Source organism: Bacillus rossius, chromosome 1, assembly GCF_032445375.1.
Source record: "Bacillus rossius redtenbacheri isolate Brsri chromosome 1, Brsri_v3, whole genome shotgun sequence".
NCBI classification, from domain to species: Eukaryota; Metazoa; Arthropoda; class Insecta; order Phasmatodea; family Bacillidae; genus Bacillus; species Bacillus rossius.
In genome coordinates, this window is record NC_086330.1 from 117325535 (window position 1) to 117347958 (window position 22424).

The following is a 22424-nucleotide window of genomic DNA, read 5'->3' on the forward strand; positions in this document are numbered from 1 at the left end:
ATATTTTAATACATTCGAAAACTTGTTTCGAATATTTGAAAATTTCAAATACCTAATTTGGTTTCGAATGTGAATCGAATCAAATATTTGATTTGCACGAATATTTGCAATTTTGAGTATTTGCACACCCCTAATAATGTAATGAAGTTTCTGGCAGCATGTTCCAGGCAGCCTTGCCGTCGCAGCAAGGAGACAGTGCTATTAAGACCCGGATGCATAGCTGTGACTTGAGGCTAAGGCAAGTTATAATCCATTTTATTACACTGCAAAGTTTTTGCTTTAAGTGTTTCCATACATGACTGTTTAAACCAGCTACTTCATTACAATACATACTTTACCTAAGTAATCCTGAAGCCAATTCACAGACTGCAATTAAGAATATTTTTAAGCAATTACATACAGCAAGAAAAAAATGGCAGAGAAATGAATGGTGAACAAATTGTGTTAGTTAATAAGCGATGGGAAAATAATTAAACATATAGGATATAGTTTATGATATTCAGTATATTTTTCAGTTTGCATGCATAATGGTGAAAGAACCATTTTGTCAGAAAGACATGAGACACTGAGGACAAGGTACTTGCTGACAGCCCACAAATGTCCACCCAAGAAAAGACACACACACACACACAGAAAAAAAACACCAATCTCAAATCTGCGAGGTAAAACAATAACTTAAAAACACAAACTAATTAACGAAATTAAAATGCAATATAAAACACAATGGCTGCTTAAACAATGGATGTTTTTATACACTGTTAACAGTTTATAAAAAATTCATAATGGCATGTCATTATGGTGTGCCGGAAATTTGGTATTTCGACACATTTGTTTTAAATTTTTATTATAAAATTTTAATTTATTTTTGGAAATTTAATTTTTCTTTATAATTTGGTTACTAAAGGGTGATTTACACTTTGTTAGGCTGGTGTAATCCCCTAAGTTAAACTTTGTGCCAGTAGTCTGAAGCACCTTTCCCAGAGACCTATAGGATCTTTTGCAAATCTAAGACTTTGTTGGCTGCCAGTTTAAAATTTCCCTCACTTACAGGCACGTCCCAGGCCTGTAACGTTACTTCACTTCATGACTAAAACTGCATACAACAGCTCTGGACGAGCTGTTACCATTTCTCAGAGACGATCTGACCATAGCCTTTACTGTCACGAATACGTATTAGGTTCTCTCCTCGAAAAGCACGTCATGGACGCTTGTTCCCAGCGTCGTTGCGTCCTCCCCCCCCCCCCCTTTACTCACCCCCCCCCCCCCTCCTTCAGTTCTAAGAATTCGCCTAAGGCCAATGACCGGTCAGAAACACCAGCAGACAGCGACCGTCTCCAAGGACGCCTTGCATAAAAATGTGTGTGCCAAGATAGACCGCACACGATACCTAGCGGCAAACTCACTAACCGCCCAGCCAACTTACCCTGTTGTAGGCCGCCAGAGTGTAGCACCTGACTGCCCCTTTAACCCTTGGTTTAAGCAGACGCCTTGGCAGAGGCGATTCTTTTTTTATTTCAGACACCCCTCAACAGGTAGCGCTAAAGTCGGCCAGTGTTACCAACTTAGAGACATCAGTCAGAGTTTTTTTATGACGCCCACTCGGGGAACTTCGGGACCTTTCGGTCCGGACTCCCAGCCCCCTCCCCTCCACTTTTGATTCAAGATTTACTTTTAATTACGAGACGCGGTTCTCCGCAGGACACTTCGCGTCGCGACTGCAGATGGACCATTTTGCGATTATCGGCGAGTCGACGAGACACTGCAAGACTTCCATCCGGCCGCAACCGACTATGTAGTCGCCTAAATAAGGGATGCTATCCCTATAATCTTTTTTAAGTAGTTTAGTCCGTCTGCGTAGTACAAAGTGTAATAGTTATTTTTCTTTTAAATTATTTCTTTTGAAATGAAGAAATCAACCGCGCCCAGCCGCGTATTCGCGGGACCCAGTTCCTGGCTCGCGACGCATCTGTAAATAGAAGTCAACTTCCCTGTCTGGTGAGTGACGATCCGCGACTTTCCCCAACGTCCCCTTAACTTTTCCGGTCATTTTCTGCCCCGTATACTGTCTGTGTACAAGTTCTGATCAGTTTTGATTCGGACTGTTCCAGACAGGGTCCGAGAGCCGGACGCCGAATTGGCATTTTCATCTCCCTTCCACAACAGGACACAAGCGCCCTGGCATCATGTTCCCGCGTGATCTCCGGGAAACGAAGCCGCGACCTCCGGTGCTTCTGTATCTTTTGGCCCTTTTTTGAACTTTCTTTAAATTATGCCGTCAAACAAAGTTAATCATACAAACATAATTTCTGGACTTTAAGTACATACCTCAACTGGGATAGTTTTAATATATGGTTTTTTTTTTTATGGTTTATGTATTTTTAGTAAATGAAACTTTTGATAATTCCATGTACGGCCGGCCAATAATTTTTTTTTTTAATATACCTGAGAGCTGTTTAAGAATGTAATTAATATTGTACGTTAAATTTTCTTGTATCTGTTATAAGTTTCCTCAGTATGGAGTAATTATATTTCAGACGGAATCACGCCTTGTTTTTGTTCATTTCTAATAAACTGGTGAAACCTAAAGATCCACCCAGCAAAACAAAAATGGTAATCAGACCGTGGTTTGCTGCTACAAAAATAATAGCAGTTAGCATGGTTTGATCCTTGCTACAATGGTTAAATATTAACTATGATGTTGAAACATTCAACACTTTAAATGTTTGTTTCACAAATAAAGTTTTTAGAATCAATACATATTATATATAGCTTGGAGAATGTTAACAGGATAGACATTAAGAAAAAAATTGAATTAGTAAACTTCAGAGGTTATCAGTGTTGAATTTTTTAGTTTACTTTATTTTCTGTAATTTTTTTTTTCAAATCTTTTACATAGAATAAGGAATCCTTTGAATACCAATACTTGGTATTTGAGGATTTGATTCGCCCATCCCTACATGTTATGAAGCCATTTTTCTGAATCTTAGTTGGGAGTTTGCCATTTTCCTTAAGGTTTACATTTAATTTTGGAAATTTTTTTATTTAAGTAAGCTAAAATAGGTCAGTGTAAAGATAGGCTATGTCACTCTTCTATTACGAATATTGAAGGTTGACAGCTATCTTTTTTGTTTGAGTGCAGCCAGTTACAAAACTGTTATGTGCCAGGCCGCACACAAGCGAAAGAGTGAGAGGCAGGTGTTATGCTGAACTGCAGGACTGCGTAATGGAGCAAGGCCACGGTGGTTGGGAAACTGCAGACTGCGGGCTATTCAGTAGATAACGGGAGGTAACAAGGGAGTGGGGGTGGCTGGTTATGCATCTTGGTAATCCAGCAGTTGATGGAGGCGTAGCAGGCGTCAATCTGCAAGAGATCAGAGATCCAGGGAGAGAGAGGTCATCGTGGGATAGCTGCACCAGTTAAGTTGTCATCTTTTGGTTTAATTAAATGTAGCTAGGATAAGTTACGTGCCAAACTTAAGGTCTGGTCTGTTAGTATTAAAGTTTAGTCATGAGGTTCAACTTAAGAGTTCTAGAGGAATCTGATAATTAATTTATACAAGTATCATAAAGAATAATTTAGAGTGACAGTTATTAAGTTGAAAGATAACAGTAATCTTTGAAAGGTTAAAGTCATGTATTTATTAAGAGGAGAGTGGCTCGCAGTAGTTCGACCAAATGTCAAGGAAACCGAAAGTGGTGTAAGTTTAACTAATTATTCTTCAAGTTTTGGCTAGCAGTCCAATTTACAGAAGTTGTTACCAGTTAAAGACTAGAAGAATCCCCAACCCACTAATCCTCATTCATCACAATCATAAATTTCATTCTCTTTATTAAAGTACGTTCTGGTTGGAGAGGGTACTAGTTAAAGCCTTCCAGTGTTAAGCACATTTGTGAGCTGAAGGGGGGAAAATCAACATGACTAATTCACAAAGAAATCAATCTATGCAATGAATCTACTGCATGCACCTACCTGTATGTTTCTTGCAGCAAATTAATGTTCTTGAGGTTAAGGAAACTTTGGTACACACCCACCACTTCGTTCTGAATGGTAAAAGATGGTGAAAATCTCAGACTCAAAAGCGATGATCCCGGACCCAATAGCTTCTGAACCAGTTCAAGGGGCAGGTTAGCACTGACTTCACGGACAGTCTAAACAAGAGAGCAGACTCGTTATTATCAGTGGACAAGCATATACTGTAAATATTTATAACCAACCAAAACTGATTATGAATGCTACCCTTATGAATGACAAGAAAAAATATAACAAACACCAAAAAACAAGTGCCAAAAAATGGATTAAATCACTTGTTAGGGATCGTCCATTAATCACGTGAGGCTCGAAAGGGGGGGGGAGGTGTCGGGAAAAATCACGAAATATCACAAGGGGGGAGGGGGGTGTAGAGAGATATCACGTGAATTTATTTTTTCGCGCTATTTCTACTAAACCGAAAAGGGACGCGTGACCTTGACTCGCCGTAGCCAGGCAACAATATCCCCGCCCGCCGCAACATGAACCACCCGGCTAGGCTTGCCAGTCGCCTATAAGACTGTGATTTTGGCTCCGAATACATGCGTATATCACATATAAGCCTTTCTTTATTATTTTTATGCCAGTGAGAATAAACCTGCAACCTTAATGTGTGTCTGGACATTTTTATCACTGTGCTTAATTTTCCAGAATTAAATTAGATTATACCTATATTTAAAGATAATATTCTGAAATTTTTAAAAATATTTTGTACCAAAAAAATACACGTGATTTATTGGGGGGGAGGGGGGGGGGGGGTAGTCTGAAACCTCACCACAAATCACTAGGGGGGAGGGGGGGTTAAAAATTTGCTAAAAAAACATCACGTGATTAATGGACGACCCCTTATATACCTTTTAAAATGGAATGCTGTTATATACAACATTGTGGATCAAATATAGTCTGGACAGCTGGAAGTCAACGCAGAAAGTGGCAGCAGGCATTTTTCAGTGTTTCTCTCGTAGTACTTACAAAAAATATAAATAATATTGAGTCTAAATTTTTTAGTACATTAATACAAAAATGTACATCTATGCCTACTAAAAATTATGAATTTGATTTTGGAAAGAATATAACACTAAGTACAACTATCCCTCACTTAGTGTTAGTATGACTAATTTGTTCCTAAAAATGTTTGTGTTATCCGTAATTGCTAGAGACATGCATATTTCGCAATTGCAATAAAACAAATTTTTACGCGAATTTGAGTACATTTTTAAGAATAACGCGAATTTCTCACATTTTGGATAATAACACGAAATCCTTGAATTTTCGGCGAACAGTCAGAACATTTTTCTCATTCGAACACGGCAATTCAATTTGTAAATACAGTAAAAATCGTGAAACAACAAAAAAACCAAAGATAACTACGCACACAGTGTATAGCAAGTTGATGAACAATACACAGCACACAAGTTTTCCATTGCTGAAATAAGTCGTTTGATGGCACAGATCGTATAGATCTTGAACAAAATGGTGTTGTGGTCGTGCTCGCGAGCAAGCAGTCGTGTGTATGTTTGATATATTTTGATATTCGACTCGCCTGGACAGTCGATTATCACGGAGTTAACAGCAGGTTATTTCTCGAAGCATTGTTCTCTTATATAGTTCTCTTATAAAGTCTTTGGCGTTGTTTGTCCACTGCATCATTGCGTCCATGTTTATTAACCAAATACCAAATTTAAAATGCAAACACGGTGATGATTCTTAACATTCTGTTGCGCGCAAGTTAAAGTTTAACGGGTTGAATTTTGTTAGATAGTTTTCAACATCTGTGAAACAAATTAAAGGTGTACAATTTAAACTTCGGCTAAAACATTAGGTCTATTAAAATGCCTAAAGTGCCGGTAACTGCAAAACAGCGAGCCTCTGAATTTTCTCAACACTGACTTTATGCTAGTGATTCAACCCCCCTTTTTTGTCGTCACTGCAATGCCACAGTCTCTTGGGATAGGAAAGACTCATGTGAAAAACATGTAGGCAGTGAAAAACACAAGAAGCGTGTATCTTCATTGCAAGGCTCATCTAGTACGTCTGAACGCCAGTCGTCAATATCTTCAGGGTTTCAGACAGCAAAAAATAATGTCCAAAAAGACAAAAAGTGGAATTTATAAAGGAAACAACAGAGAACTTATAAAGGCAAATATACCCCTGAAAAGCTTGATGATCCTAATATCAGGGCATGGCTGAACAAACACATCGAAGGTGCTGGAGACCTGTCACTTGCGAGAACAGTCCGTGAGAAATATTTAGGGGACATAGCCAAATGCAGAATTGAAGATGCCAAAACTTCATTAAAGGACAAAAAAATTTACATGCTGTGAGACAAAACAACAGATAAAATGGGTAGGTGTGTATTTTGTTTTTATTTAGAATTCTGAATCTTCAACAGGATAAACCAGAAATATTTGTTGCAGGAGTTCACTTTATTGAAGCTGCTAATGCCACAAACTGTGTGAGGGAAATTTTAGATTCACTCAAAATGCACAATGTACAGTATGGTGATGTGCTCTCAAAAGTAACCGATGCTGCTCATTATATGACCAAGGCTGTTAGTACTCTCGAAGTAATCCTTGGAGACCAGTTAACGCATGTCCAGTGCTGGGCACATAAGTTAAACCTTGTTGGCAATGTCTGGGTGAAAGAGTTGCCTGAGTTGAACAATGCTACGAGAAAAATAAAAAATGTGTTCAACAACACCAGGAAAAGAAGGCACTTGTATGCTAGCTTTCTTGAAGAAAAGCATGGAGAGAAACGTCTATTGTTCCCACTTCCTGTTGTTACTAGATGGAATTCCTGGTTAAACAGCATTTTTTATATAGCAAACTACATACATGACATTGTTGATTTCTGAAAAACAGATGGACTAAAGGCAACACAAAATTCAGGGGTTGAGCTTCTGTGTCCACTTACAGAAAATGACATTTCTCTCATTCTTTGTCAAGCTGTCTTTGTGAAAGAGCATGCCAAGAGCCTTGTAGAGGTAATAAAGAAACTTGAAGGTTCTTTGTATCCAACTGCCCATTCACTATATGGGGACTTGCAAGATATAAAAAAAAAATTGAAATCACTCGTGGCATTTATTTTGAGGCAACCAGTAGAGCCTTGTCTAACATGCCCCCTGTTAAAGCTGCTGAAGCTAAAGTGTCCATCACAAGAACAGCAACACAAGCCCTTTCCAAACTGAACTCTCGCATGACAACTGACCCGAGTAGAAAGAGATTTGAAGCAATTCAAATTTTTGGTCAGGAAAGTTTATTGCTTGCTAAATTAAACCCAGAAATGGTGCAGAAACTGAAAACTGTCCATAGTCTCTACTCCATAAGCACTGAAGAATTAACAGCTGGTTTTGGTCAGCTTCAGAACATTGTTACAAAACAAATAGAAACAGACAATTCAGTGGATGTAGTGAAGTCATTGAATGTAGTAAAGCTGTCACAACCATTGTTTGCTTCCAGCTGTCTTGAAGCTATCTGGATGCCTTTTTCAAACGTTGACTGTGAACGATTTTTGTCCTTATATAACACAGTCCTAACATACCGCAAGACAAATTTGTGTATCATGGCTATTTTTGCTTTCGAGAGCTAAAGTTTGAGGATTTTGTCCCATGCGATTATGTCACTATTTTAGACACTTCATATTTATTCTTGCTGGTATAGATACTAAAATATTTTCAATTACTGTATGTAAAAAGTTATGTGTAAATTTGATTGTAAATTACTGCTGCTAGTGCAACTGTACAATGCAAGAATGAGTCCAAAATTTCAAGGTATGCTTAGCTTAATTTTTTAATTTATAGTGCTAAAACTATTTAAAAATAATACCGCTTTTGATGTATGATAACACCACTTTTAAGAGTAAATAACAACGAATTTTGCTATAAAATAAACCCCAAAACTGCATGTCTCTAGTAATTGCATATTCTGAAGCATTGGTCCCAATACATAGCAAGGCTAATTTTACTTAATGTGTTCCAAAATATGTAGGGAAATATTCTTTACGTAATATAAATGCATAAAATAACTATCAACTATAAATATGTCACACCACTGAATACTTTGTATGACAAATACGATAACACGTAACAGGAGATAGTTATCGTCAGTTGGCTGGTTGACTTGCCCGCCTGGGCGTGACCAACTCACGTCACGTACCTTTTTCGCAAACTTTCCATACCATCCTTTACTGACAGTAAAACCAATAGTACTGTCCGGATATTATACATTTTAATTTTTTAAAAATTAAAGTGCTTTTTCGTGTATCACCACTTAATTCACATCAATCCTGTCAGCCCTGTGATTCTTTTTCATTGCACCATTCATTTAACAACCTTTGCCATGGGTATCATCTGTTAGTACAACCAACAGCATCAGACTTATACAAACGTTTGATAGAGTCTTTATTTCGTATGATTGTACGCACAGTTGACTTGCTTAAAACTAAAGTGCGACAAACGTGTGGCCTTCATGACATTCTGCTCGTCATAATAATTCTAGTTTTGTCTCAACTACTTGAACACGATGCATTATGCTATCACTTGAAAGCCATGATTCCAATATGATTAAAAATGCAGATTGTGGTACCTACCCTCTGCACTTGGTAGATAAAACACTATACACCCCACTGGTTTTATTGAAATAGAATTTAAAACATACTCCAACCTGATACCAAAAGTATGAACATGAACCCAGCCCGAGTGTTAAGAAAAATAATGTAAAAAAGCACATCCTTAAAAGGCAGAACAAATACATTACGGTGTCAAAGTGGGAATTTTATGGAATCAAAAATAATTGTGTTAATTATAATAACTCTGTTTTATTTGACGCAATATTTTACCAAAGGCTTGGTTTTCATGCAAACATGAATTAAAATATTGAGTCCAAAATATTTCTTTGTAACCCACAAACATTTGTCACTACAGTAAATGCTAAAAGGTATAATACAAAAAAATTAAAAAAGATTGTTTAAATAAAAATTTATTTTCATCAAAAATATTGAATTACGTAACAATATTTGAATAAAGATCTTATAAAATGATTATTCCTAAATTGCCAGCAGTTGCTAAAAGATATAAAAAAATCACTGCATTTATATTCAAAGATATAATTTAAAAAAATTACTACATAAAAAAATACACCAATTTAAATTTACTAAAAACGTCCATCTAGCAAAGTCCTATACAAAGCGCTGGGGGAGTACACAAATATTTCATGTTTAAACGAATAGTTTACTTCTTGAAATATAAACTTGAAAAAATTATATCTTCCAAACCAAGTTTATGTCCGCCCACTGAGGTGCAAGCAAAACGGTAACGGAGATTCTGGCCCAAGTCACGTAGCATAAATTCAGTTTATCCAAACCAACACCATCTACAATCAGATCAGCTGAACTCACAATTTCTCTCGTCAACGCAGCAGAAACACTCATAGCTATCTCAAACACTGCAATTAAAAGTCAGTTATAACGTAAATTTATAACGGCGCCAAAAGTATATGTTATAGCAAATTTTCGTTATAGTCAAAATTTAAAAAAAAATCTTATTTTTGTAGCATTTTTAAAATATATTATTTTCTCACTTTATTTACTATGGAAATTCACAACAAAAGTAAAGGAAATATACATAAAACTTACTAAAATAACATTTTCAAGCTATATCAGCACTTGCCGACTGCGAAATATGAGACCGCGTGGCCCTGATAAGGCCGTCACGCACATCGTGGCTAAGCGCACAGCTGTTTGTTTACATGGAGACGGCGGGCGAGGTCACGCAAGGTCATGCCGGCCGCTTCCTGTCGCTTTGACCGCAGCTGGTTTGCTGGAGCATGTGTGCTAAGCTGATGATATTGGGTGCATATTTGCAAAGTTTTGAATTCTTACTAACAATACGTAAACTCAAAGATGAAGTGAAATTTATTTTAAAATTTGTCACATTATTACTCACGTTGACACCTATGAAAAATGTCAAACACAAAAAAAAATTTAAAAAATCTCTAATTACGTTGGAAAACCATACAAATTATATAAAATATTTTTCCGACAATTGGTCAGTAACACAAAAATAATCACTCGTACAGACCCTTGGAAAATAACACAAAATTAAAAATAACTTTTTAAAAAAACCAATCAATTTTCGTTTGCCTTGATTTCAATAGACTTTCGGACAAAATAAACGACTGGACCTCTTGGAAGTTCATCAAATCTTTCGTCGAAGCATTTGTATGCTGATAAAAGCGACTGACTGTATCAAGTGCCTCCATCATTGACGTTTTTGACGGAACAGATACGTCACTTGGTTCGTCGTCATTATTGTCATTATCTTCAGACGCCGCTTCGTTTTGATTAGAAGAGACGAGCTCGACAAGTTCCGTGTTCGTCAACTCCCCATAACTACACCGTACGCAAAGTTACGATGCAAGTGTGAGACGAGTTATACTCATTTACGGACTACAGTCGGCGTGATTCTAAATAAGTAGAGATGGTGATTTATAGCATTTAAAATAATAACATTTAGCATTTTGTAGCATTTTTAAAAACAAGATTTAGCCAATTCTCTCATTTTACATTACTGAAGAGAAGTATATTTTTAAAAAGCATTAAATAATACACACATTAATTATTAACAACCACAGAAATAAAGATCTAGCAAAACTACAAAGATAGCCTATCTTGGCAGGTTTACAAACAACTTTTTAGCACTTATGAGTGCAATAAATTGAATACTTAAAATTATAATAAATAGTTTTTAGCCGTGTTCATGGCCATAGTTGATGTAGAGTGCACAAATAATGTTATTGAAACTCATTTTTTCATTTATTTTTTTTTAATTTTGACTTCTTTTGGTTTTCAATCATGCCAGAAACCGTTGCTTGCCATTTTACTGACTTTTTTTTCTCCATCCGATTTCTAGGTGAATCTTTTTTTTTTTTTTTTGCAGCCTGATGTCCCTCAGATTTAATGTGCTTTTCAAGTAGGACATCTTTTTTTTTCCACTCCAGACGGTGATTACATAAATTGCACATTAAAATATTTGCATAACTTTCGTAGAACTGTTCACTTTTGTATTCATTTATGCGTTTGCGAATGGAAATTACGTTTCGTCCCATTTTTACCACGAAAAATAACAGTATAAAACACATTCATGAGTATACACGTATTTGTAAACACACCACCTTCCACAGACTACACAAGAACGCGGCTTTCACATGAAACACAGCCAGAAAATGGGACTTACAATTGTTAGCGCGGCGAAGCAGAGATGTCCCAATGTGGTGGCCTAAAAACTTGTACTCTGCAAGATGACGGACACTCTTACAGCTAGTTGTTCTTTGCTTTGTTTACAATCGCGAGGCACAGATGGCCATTCATCATTCAATAATTACGAACAATAGTTGTGAATGACGTGACAATAAGATACTTGTGCTGAATATGCCATAAAATGATGGTTTCTTTTGATACTGAACAGAAACGAAATACATTCAGTAAATAAATTGTGTAGAGTGAAGACGAATCTACGTTTTTACCTTGAATTTGCATTTATCTCAGAATTGTCTAGATTTCACATTTTATAGCGGAAAAATATAATTTAGCATATTTTCGCATATATTTCGCGAAAACAAAAAATCACCATCCCTATAAATAAGTAATGCTCGCAGCGGGGCCCTGTTGCAATTGCTTTGTTGCTTTCGTCGACGCGAGGCAAGCTATGCTCGCTGTGGGGCCCCACCTAGTGCGGTGTTGCCAAGACGGCCACATCATGCGTGTTGTTTCATTTGCCGGATGCGTGGAATTGTGCGAAGTTGTTTCTCATTTATTAAGGAAATTGTAGATGTTTTCTCATTGTTTTAGAGCAAAATTACAGGTGTGTAATCTATCGCTATAGCGAAAATGAGCCCACGCTGCATTCGTTATTTCAGAAATTTTTATCCTACGCAGCATATGCAAAACTGACGGTGCCGATGGTAATTATCGTTACGTTATAGACCGTATTCACACAACGGACTTTCACTGTACATTCAAATATAAGATGACCTTAACCATTTTATGACCTTAGATAAACAAATATATCAAATAGAATGAGATGACTCTTAATTCTAAATGACTTCAATGTTAGGTGAAATTTCATTCTGCTAATTTCACACATGAAATAATGTTAATTTTTCATGTCTTTTTTTAACTATACGAATTTCCTTTAAATTTATATTTTGAAAAATAATGAAGTTGAATATAAAATTACAAGGCTACTTATTTTGAATTTATGTACATTTTTTTACACTCATTACATGAATCTTTCAAGTAGTAAATGTTCCGTTTTCAAGTAAATTGCATTAGTAGTAGCAGTAGTAGTAGTAGCAGTAGTAGTAGCAGTAGTAGTAGAAGCAGCAGTAGTAGTAGTAGTAGTAGTAGTAGTAGTAGTAGTAGTAGTAGTAGTAGTAGTAGTAGTAGTAGTAGTAGTAGTAGTAGTAGTAGTAAGTAAAGTCATTAAATAAAGCTTACCTTCCCCACGAGCCTCAACATGGTGACCAGCACCACATCACTGAGCTGAGGAACGAGCGCCAGCTGCAGGTGGATCAGCTCGTAGAGGTGGTCGTTGGCCGCGGAGGTCCTGGACTGCAAATGGGCGAGCAGGAGGCAGCTGCACTCGTTGGTCGCCACTACCAGCTCTTCCCACACCACCACGCCAAGAGCCTGAATCACCGTGGCCAGTATCTTGCACAGGCTGTCGGCGAGGAACGCCCAGGACACGGCAGAAGAGGAGGCGGGGTTCAGGTGCGGGCCGAGCGTCGCCACGACCGTGTCGAACACCGTCACCAGCTTGGTCAGGCGCAGCACCGTGTCGTGGACGGAAGGGGCGGGCTGGTCGCCGGCGGGGGAGTTGGGGCGACCGTCCGCCCGCTCCAGGTCGTCCCCGCACACCTCCATGTCCTCGACGAACTGCTGCAGCAGGGTCAGGGAGAACTGCAGGTCGGCGACCCAGTAGCTGCGCAGCTGCCGGAGGCCGTGCAGGGCGTGGCGTGCCACGGCCGGCGACTGGCTGCCGTCCAGGTGCCAGCCCACCAGGATGTCCACACAGTCCTGCAGGGGAACCACACACCCTCCTGTCAGCCATCGATGGGGACACTAGATAAAAGCAGTGTTCCTTAAAAAAAAAGTCATATTTGCCTAAATGCTACTTAACTTGAATGTTCTTGCATGATGATGTGATCCTAGTCAAACAGAAGAATCAATTTATCTTTAATAAGGCCTCTGGTTGCAAGGTGTCTAATCAACAAGTGGGGTGGAATAGTCAGTTTTTTCTCCTATTTAGCACACACTGTTGGTAAAAATTTGATTTCAATAATTAATAACAAGTACATAAAGCATTAACAAGTCTGTGCCTAGAAAAAGAAAAAAATATTTGACTGTTACAACATACTATTTGTTTAAAGTAAATAGTTAAGTTTTCAGAATCATGAAATTTTTATTTAAACTAAACACTTTCCTTTTTTCTTTTGTACTGTAATGGTGCATTTTGTTTAGACTAATGGAGTTTTTTGTTACAAGCAGTTTTTCAAAGCATAGATGTTATCAGAGTTGTTTATCACCGCTGTGATGTGCCAGTCAGCATAACTGGTCGAGTACAGGAAAGGAGGATGGATTTCTGAATTCAGAGAACTCAATGGCATAGCAGGCCGGCCATTGGAGCTAGGCAACTGATTTTAGCATTTTTATTGGTGCTGACAAGTCACTCCTGTACACCTATCCCTCACTTAGCACGTCTTTTACTGCCCCAGTCTTCAATAGCAAATCTGTAAATTTCAGTTACCACAAAATCTAGGCAGGCAAAAAAAAAAAAGTCGAGCACAATGCCACGAAATCTCTTTCAACTTCTGTAAACAACAGATGTGCCATGGGATACAGTTAGCCAAACTAGCCATTCAAACAAAAGCAACGTCTGCCCATTCAGCTGCCGGTAACTGTACGTGCTTGATCACTAATAATGCATTGTGTTCAAGTATTTGAGACAAATCTAGAAGTATAACAGCACGCAGATTGTCATGAAGGGAACGCTTATGTTGGTCGCACTTTAGTTTTAAGCAGGTCAACTATGCGCACAATCGAACAAAATAAGGACTCTTACCAAAAGTTTATACGTATAAGTCTGATGCTGTTGGTTGTACTAGCGGGAATATATTTGACATTAGATACCAAAACAGAAATGAACAGATGATTCACGTGGAAAAGGTTGTTAAATGAATGTTGCAATGAAAAAAATAATCATTGGCTTGACAGGATTGGTGTGAACCAGGTGGTGATATGCGAATAAGTACTTTAATTTTTGAAAAATTAAAATGTAATTATCCGGACAGTAATATCGGTTTTACTGTCAGTGAAGGATGGTTTGGAAAGGTATGTGATGTGAGTTGAAGGTCACGCCCGGGCGGGCAAGTCAGCCAGCCAACTGACGATTAAGTACATAAACACGTATCTCCTGTTACGCGGTGTCGTATTCGTCATACAAAGTGCGATGGGAGTTGGATATAAAGATAAATTGTGTGACACATTTACAGTTGAGTGTTATTCAATGCACTTATATTACGTAAAGTATATTTTCCTACACAATTTTGGAACACATTAAATAAATTAACCTTGCTATTTATGGAAACTAATGCTTCAAAATACGTGATTTTGAATAACACGAGCATTTTTAGGAACGAACTAGTAGTGCTAAGTGAGGGATAGGTGTACTGACAAACTTGAGATGGTTGCAGTGGGGAAGAATTGAAGTTTGGATAATAATAACATTATTGTAAAAATTTCACAGCTCAACTTGGCCACAGGTTCACTAAGCTACTTACCGACAGCTAAGAGGACTTAACTCTTCTACTGAAGCTGCACTTGATCATGAAAATTCAAATGTGATTCTCTACCCAGACAGACGGTTAAAAAACAATATAACATATCCAAGTTTATATATTCATCCTGATGCATGATCATGTGGTACATGATGCTTGCTGTTTTAATTTAGTATGCTGAAAGATCCTGAACATTACAAAAAATTGAGATATAACAATAAAATATGATCGCAAAATGTATACAAAAGAAAAATTTACATAATACCTGACATAATTTGTTTGTACTGTGATATTCCGGCTTTTTTTATGTCCAGGATCTTACGACATACTAAATTGAAACAGCAAGAATCATGTACCACTAGATCAATGTATCGAGGATCATGCAATCAAGATTAAGAGGATAAGCTTGGATACATGATACAGAATGATGACTGTGACAAATCTACTGAAATTACAATTAGAGTAGACTCCAGATTATACGGGGTAATGACCGGCAAGGGGTCTATAGATAACCTAAAAACACAGTTAAAGCCATGTCAAAGAAAAAAAAATGATTGAAATCTTTTATCCCAACTATCTAGACAAACATTGTAACACCCATCCCTCAAAATAACGCTCAAATTCGTTCAAGTAAAACAGAGCGCTAATCAAAACAGCAATAGTCACAAACTTTTTTTTCAATTAGAGAGTATATTAATAAATAAATAATTTGTTTTCCAAATAGGTAAGTGTGATTGCTGACCACCACTTTAATCAAGATACTACTCCCGTTAAAATTAATTTACAGTATTAATATGTATCTAACTACATTTGAAGTACATTTAAATAAATGTTAACATTTAGAGATTAAACAATCTAAAATTAAATTAGAAAATTCACATACTGCATTGTTTACATAATAGGGCTTGGGCATAACTTTTCTCCTATGTAGGCACTACCTACATTTCTGAGTTACAAAAAAAATAATGTTATTGATATAGGAGATATATTTCAGTTAAAATAAGAATTTTTAAAACATAAACTTAAAATTTTATTTTATTAAAAACCACAAAGGTTCGAAATGGCCATGTTGCTGAAAAACTCCGGCCAATTACAAATGGCCGTTTCAAAACTGTCTTTAAAAATTCAAAATAAATGTTTGTTATTGAAAACGTTTACTGGCAATGTTTTAAAATGAATGCTGAATAATATATAACACACAAAAACATATTGAAGTTATTGTTTTGTTAACTGTAAACACCACAACAGAAGCTACAGGTCGCCTAGCGATGGCCTTGACAAAACATAAACCTGCTGTAATATAATTTCAGCAGCTCCGTACCAATGCACCGGTACATTTGATGTATGTACCACTGGCCTCCCACCAAGGCAATTCAAGTGCAATTCCCTAGCAGGATCTATCCCAGAATGTCTGTGTGAGCCAGTGAGTTTTCTTCGGGTACACCCGTTTCACCAGTTCATTCATTCCATCTATGCACATTCTCGTCACATCATCATCATTGTCTCTCATTGTCTGTAACGATCTCAGTTGTCAAATGTTGAGTTAGTTCATTTAATATAGAAGCACTGTTTTGACATATTCATTAATTTAAAAAAAAAAAACTTACTCTGAAATACTGTGTGAAAGTTTCTGGATATATTTCTTGCAATGCAATGATTACATCCACTGTGCCAATGAGCATCTCTGGATGATCTGTGTACTCCAGTGTCGATTGCAACTGCTTCATTAATGGCTGTAAAAGGAAAAAGCAAACAACTGACACACACTTACAAAACACTTTTTAATTTTAAATAAATAACAATGTTGGGTTCAAGTGGAACACAGCTTTCATTAGTATTGTGTCTCTGATACGTATTATTTAACCAATTTTCATAATTATACTTTCTCAATGCTTACATCATTGAGAATACTTGAAAACCAATGTACTAAATTATTTCTCTTGTACACATGCATCAAATTTTGCAGTCATTTTAATATTAGTAAGGTTATAGTAGGTAAATAGGTAAATATAGTATAACTACATGTATTTATAAATTAAAATTTAAATTTAAATTAGATTTATAATATTTATAATATTGTGTTCAAAATTCAAAAAAGGCATTTAAAAAAGCAAACAGAAAATTGCACGTATACTAAAACAAATGAAGACACTTGGAAATTTTATAACATGAAATGGTACTTACAGTTGCAAATTCTTTCAGCTTGGGGGACAGTGTCTCTAACCTCAAAGTTTCCAACATTGCTTTCATAAGAAGCATTCGCACTACATCGTTTCGTTCTTCAGAGTACTTGATGAAGATCCAATCCATGTATCTTTAAGTATAATCAAATACATGTTATTTTATAACCATGGATTATTTGTATTTGAATGAATAACAACATACTGAAGTAGTACCAAGTATTTTTGACAAATATTTCGTTGAAATTTTCCTGTCTAAAAAAATAAACTTTTTCCCCTGTCTCATCAATCAATCTTGCAAAATAATATAAATGTATTCTTATCTAAAAACCTTTGAAAGACACATAACCATGGCAGTCAAGCAGGGGGGTGGGGAGAGAGAATCCCCAGGTATGAGACAACAGGAAGCCAGTTGAAATTCTAGATTTTTTGCTGCCCTGATAGTAAGTAGGATAAAAATTAAAAGTTTAGTGCCAATAAAATTAAATGGAATTAAAAATTAATGTGTTACATAAGACGCAGATTACAGTTACAGTTATAACCATTTACAATCTTTAGATTTTTTTTTTACATTTTTAAATTGTGGGGTGTGAAAGTCATACATTAAGTAATAGAGAGGAGAGACAAAATTATCTGCCCTCAGCCGTTAGTTTCTCTCAACATCCCTGCACATAACACATCAGATTCACCATAAAATATTTACCTGCACAATACACAATACACAGTAACACAAATGCACTGTTATCATTTCCATCAAAGCTATGCAACCAATGCCACTATCTATATTGGATCAAACTTCGGAGCAATATGTTATTCAATGTGATCAGGTGAGTGACTACTGACATTTAATCACACTCCAAATGATCAGCCTAAATAAATACACAGTTAATTCACTAAATGTACTTTTGCGTTTAATTAATCTTGAAAACCGAAAGATTTCAACTACCCACAAATTTATATGATAAACATAGGCTGATTTTCCGGCATGAGAACATTAAAAATTAGTTAACATTTTTCAGTTACAATTTTGTCAATTTCTGTTTTCCAGATTTTCCATGTCTGCAGGAATCATGTTGTACGTAAGTATGTACACAGTATGTACAGCTTATTTAATAATGTAAAACAATAAACACATTTTCTACACAAGCCATGAAATATTTTAACTCAAAACACCTCAATTTGAAACAACTATATGATCAGAAAATTTGTTTTTGAATAGTATGCAAATGAAACATGCTTTATTTACAAAACACTTTTTGGCTCAGTCTTTCCTCACATAAAACACCTCACTTTGAAAAAGTAACACAATTTGAAATATGTAGCTATGATGTTTCTTCTTTAAATTAAATGACTGACCGTAACTGGTCTAGAGCAAGTACCGCAAAACATTTAGTCAGTACACAATACTGTATTTACCCTAAATCAATGCGACTGAATATTATGTGTCCTTAACTTTTTGATTATGAGTTTATGAAAAAGACTTTATGGATTAGAAATCATGATTCAAGTACATAGCACTTCAAAATTATTAAATTTCTTCTATATTTACTAGAACCTTCTGGTGCCACTTTCATTAGTAATTTACATGGTCTCTAATGAAACACCATGAGCACTTAGAAACATTTTTGTGTTTTATGACTGTATTTCAAAAGATTGGCTGTTTTGAAAGCAGAGAATATGTGGATATGGTGGTGGTGATGAGGAGTCCTGTTAGTTACCCTCTCCATCATCCTGCATCTCTCATCTGTCAGAAATCCCCAGTCTGAAGTGGCATAAGTGATGCACTTTACAAGCCGAGCGTGCAGTTTTTCAACTAAGTGGAGGTTCAGGACGTGGTAATTAACAGCAGTATAAAGTGGCATATGTGACACATTTAAGAGCCAGAGCCTGTAGTTTTTCAACTAAGCAAGATACAAGTTTGCAATTAAAATGTGAACTCCAATTTTAGTTTCCACAGTTTTGGTAAAAATCACACCATTATATTCAGTAATTAAATACAGTATATTTCACATTACTCAGTACATATATTATTGTATCAACAGCACTAATTTAACTAGTTAACTGCAGCACAGTTTGTTAACTGTTAAAATTAGTTCAGAACTAATATTTTTACCAAGTTCATGAAGAAAAGACTCACCGTTTGAAATCCTGTTCCAAAACATAACCAACTCGACCCAAACACTTTGCAGCCTCGCACTTAGCATCATACCCTGGTCCGCTATGAAGAATATCCAGCATGGATTCTGCTATTGTGTCAAAAGAGCGACGTATGTAACGGTTGTTCTCTGGTACCATAAGACTATCCTGTATTGGAAAAAAAAAACAACTACAGCTAAAATTTCTTGCACCAAAAAACACCCAAAACAAAACTAAATTTTAAAACATAAACACTCATGTTCTCTTCCCTTCACCGGTATTTTCAAAAATAATTATTATTAAAAAAATTGAAAATACTATAAAATCTAAAGTACTTTGCATAAGCTCACTGTGTTGCACACATCTTGCAATAAACCTGTTTCAAAGTTCCTATTTTCATATTTCAAAATATTAAGTAGGACTGCCAGTTACTATAGATACATATGCTACATTTTATAGCATTTAATTTTATCACTTTGTAGCTGCAAGCACCTTCTTCTTAATAACTATATATATTTTAATAACACTGTTTTGGGTAAAATGTCAGTACAGTGGATGAAATTATGCAAACAAAACTATTGGAAAATATCATTTATAACTCTCAGAAATATATATTTTTTTAATTCATATTTCCAAATCTACTAGAGCTAAAGATAAGAATCTAGGAATGTAAACAACCATACAGAGTAATAAATTTTTTTTTTTAATTTTCCAGGTTTTGTTTAATCATAAAAAACTTACCTTGATAGCAAATAAAGCTGTATGTAAGCAACTAAGCATGAATAACTTAAATAATTAGTTTGGTAGGATGTTTTTAATATTTTTTAAAATTTGACCCCAAAAGCAGTGAAATGGGGGTTATTTTTTATAGCAATAAATCATTTATCCAAGCAAATTAAGCTGGAGGTAAGAATTTGAGCAAGAATATTGTACATTGTATAATTTAATTGTATGTTTTTTACCTTTAACATTTTTCTATATTCGACTGCGAAATGAATGAAAAGGCGGACAGTTGTATTTTATCATGTAATAATCTCTGAAGCTAATCAAAAAGGTTGTAAATTTTTTGGTATGATTCTCAACCATACAAAATTTACCAACTCCTTTTTACTTCTTCATTAAATTCTACTTCTAAACGGGTTAAACAAAGATTGTGAATATGGTTTAACATTAAAAAATAAAATCTTAAAATAAAAAAACTCAATTTTTGATATTGGCAATGATCAATATACTTAATTAAACAACCTTCTCTAAATGTTTACCATAATATTACTAAGTTGTAACAGAAGTGAATATATTTGTTTTAATACTGTATTTAAATGTACCTACTAAATCAGTATTAGCAAGATTAACTTCAATTCAAATAATAGTATGTTTATTACAAATCTTTTGGATTACACATAAGCAGTAAAACAAAGGATAAGATTGGTTTTATTTGGTTAACGGACATTGCCATAGTTACTAAATCTGTAGTTCTGAATTTTCACATGGGCATTCGTGTGGGAAAAGTGAAGAGGTGTGAAAAATTTGGTAATTTTTTTTAAGTAATACTAAGTATAACTATCAATCAACTAATATGTTGGATAAGAAATTTGATACCTGTACTCTACATTTCACATTAAGATGCATGTATTTTAAAAATCTTTAAATAATGTAGGCATCTGTAATAAGTTGAAATTATTCAATTATTTTAAATATAGTATAACCAAAATAAACGAAAGTGAAACTGTAAATGATTGCATACTCTTAATTAAAATGAAATAGGCACATTTATAATTTTTTATTTAAATTGGCTAACTCATGAAATGAAAAGAGGTAGTGTGATTTCATACAAATGAAATATATATCCTTGAATACTCTAAAACAGGAGTTACAAATACTTAATCTACAGTAAAAATTAAAAAGTCATAAGTCATACACATAATCACTTTAGGGAATACCATTCTTAAACGGTTTTATTACGAATTAAAAATTTACACACATGAAAATTTATTGTATATTTATATCTTTAGTAAAAATGTTTAGAATTAATCACAACCTTTTCTTACAATGGTAAAATATCAGCAATACCATGAAATTATACTAGCAAAGCCACTGGTTATTATCAAGATTTTAAATATTTAAATACATTTTTTATAAATAAAAGTGTGTGTGTGTATATAAGTATTTTTTTATACACACACCAACCGTCTGTGCTCCCTCAAGTCGTTTGAATCCTTTTACATCAGCCCAGTGGCCAGTCCCCATCCGACATGGTTTAAATAATCCGTCACTTCACTAAACTGACTTTCGTTCCGCGTGCCCCGTTCCAAGAGTTTTTGCATTTTATCTCTGTAGTCGAAGGACCCTGCTGTGTGGACCCCTTCCTCGGGTAACTGTGGACTATTTACTAACTTTCATCATCGCCCCCACTGGGCTGCCCCCAACTAAAGGTGCGGCCACTCACCAATGATTCAGTGCTCATGGAACTGTAAAGCAGGTCACGTGCGTGCGGGGCCCTCTGCACATGTCTAAACTCGGGAAACTGTTTTTCTTTCCTTTTCCCCACCTTAAGTGGTAACCATAGTTGTCATGTAAATTTGTACTCATGTGTAATTTGTGCAACTTAGCCAAGTGTTTCATGTTTCGCGCCCTAGGGAGCCGGAACTGCATAGAGCACGAGACATCCGCATAAAACTGCTTTCCTTGGTACGTGTCATGTGCCTACTCGCAATTTGTAAGTGGAGGCTCCGATTCACGTACTGTTTTCAAGTAGCTGATAAACAACTCTCTGTATACAAGTAAGTTATTCTCAAACACGTCGGGACGTGTCCAGGCACAGGTTGAGTGCTGTGAGAGCACCTTGTACAGGGAATGCTTGTGTTGCATTAAAACAATTTCAAATTCACTACCTCTTTCATTCATACTAGTCGTCACTACCCCTTTCGTAACAAGACCTGTACCCAACCTCAGAGCTCGCTGGGCAACAACGAACGCCATCCACAACCACGGGGTAGCCAGACTGGTGTCTACATGTGTGTGTACGTGTATATAGGTATGTGTGTGTGTATATGAAATACATAAACATATATACATATATTTTATAAATAAATAGGTTTATATACATATATAACATAGGTACATACACTACAGTTGGACTTGCAACCATGAAGAGATAGTCATCAGCAATGACAACATAATTGTAACTTAGTGTGAGTATAATACAAGCTGTACAATTTAATTTGTTCTCAGATAAAGAACAGCAAAGGC

At 35.8% G+C, this 22424-nt stretch overlaps 1 protein-coding gene across 2 annotated transcripts in view; it reads right to left on the reverse strand.

The window, feature by feature from the left end:
- The window catches only part of LOC134542984 (serine/threonine-protein kinase SMG1), a 322401-nt gene that overhangs the window by 294899 nt on the left and 5078 nt on the right, over positions 1-22424 (reverse strand). For both annotated transcript variants that reach the window (XM_063387640.1, XM_063387630.1), the window contains exons 3-7: positions 19177-19343; positions 17044-17173; positions 16467-16592; positions 12521-13099; positions 3971-4149 (exon numbers count right to left, since the gene is read on the reverse strand). In XM_063387640.1, coding sequence (XP_063243710.1) covers positions 3971-4149; positions 12521-13099; positions 16467-16592; positions 17044-17173; positions 19177-19343 — 1181 coding nt within the window. The remainder of the gene's footprint in view (positions 1-3970; positions 4150-12520; positions 13100-16466; positions 16593-17043; positions 17174-19176; positions 19344-22424) is intronic.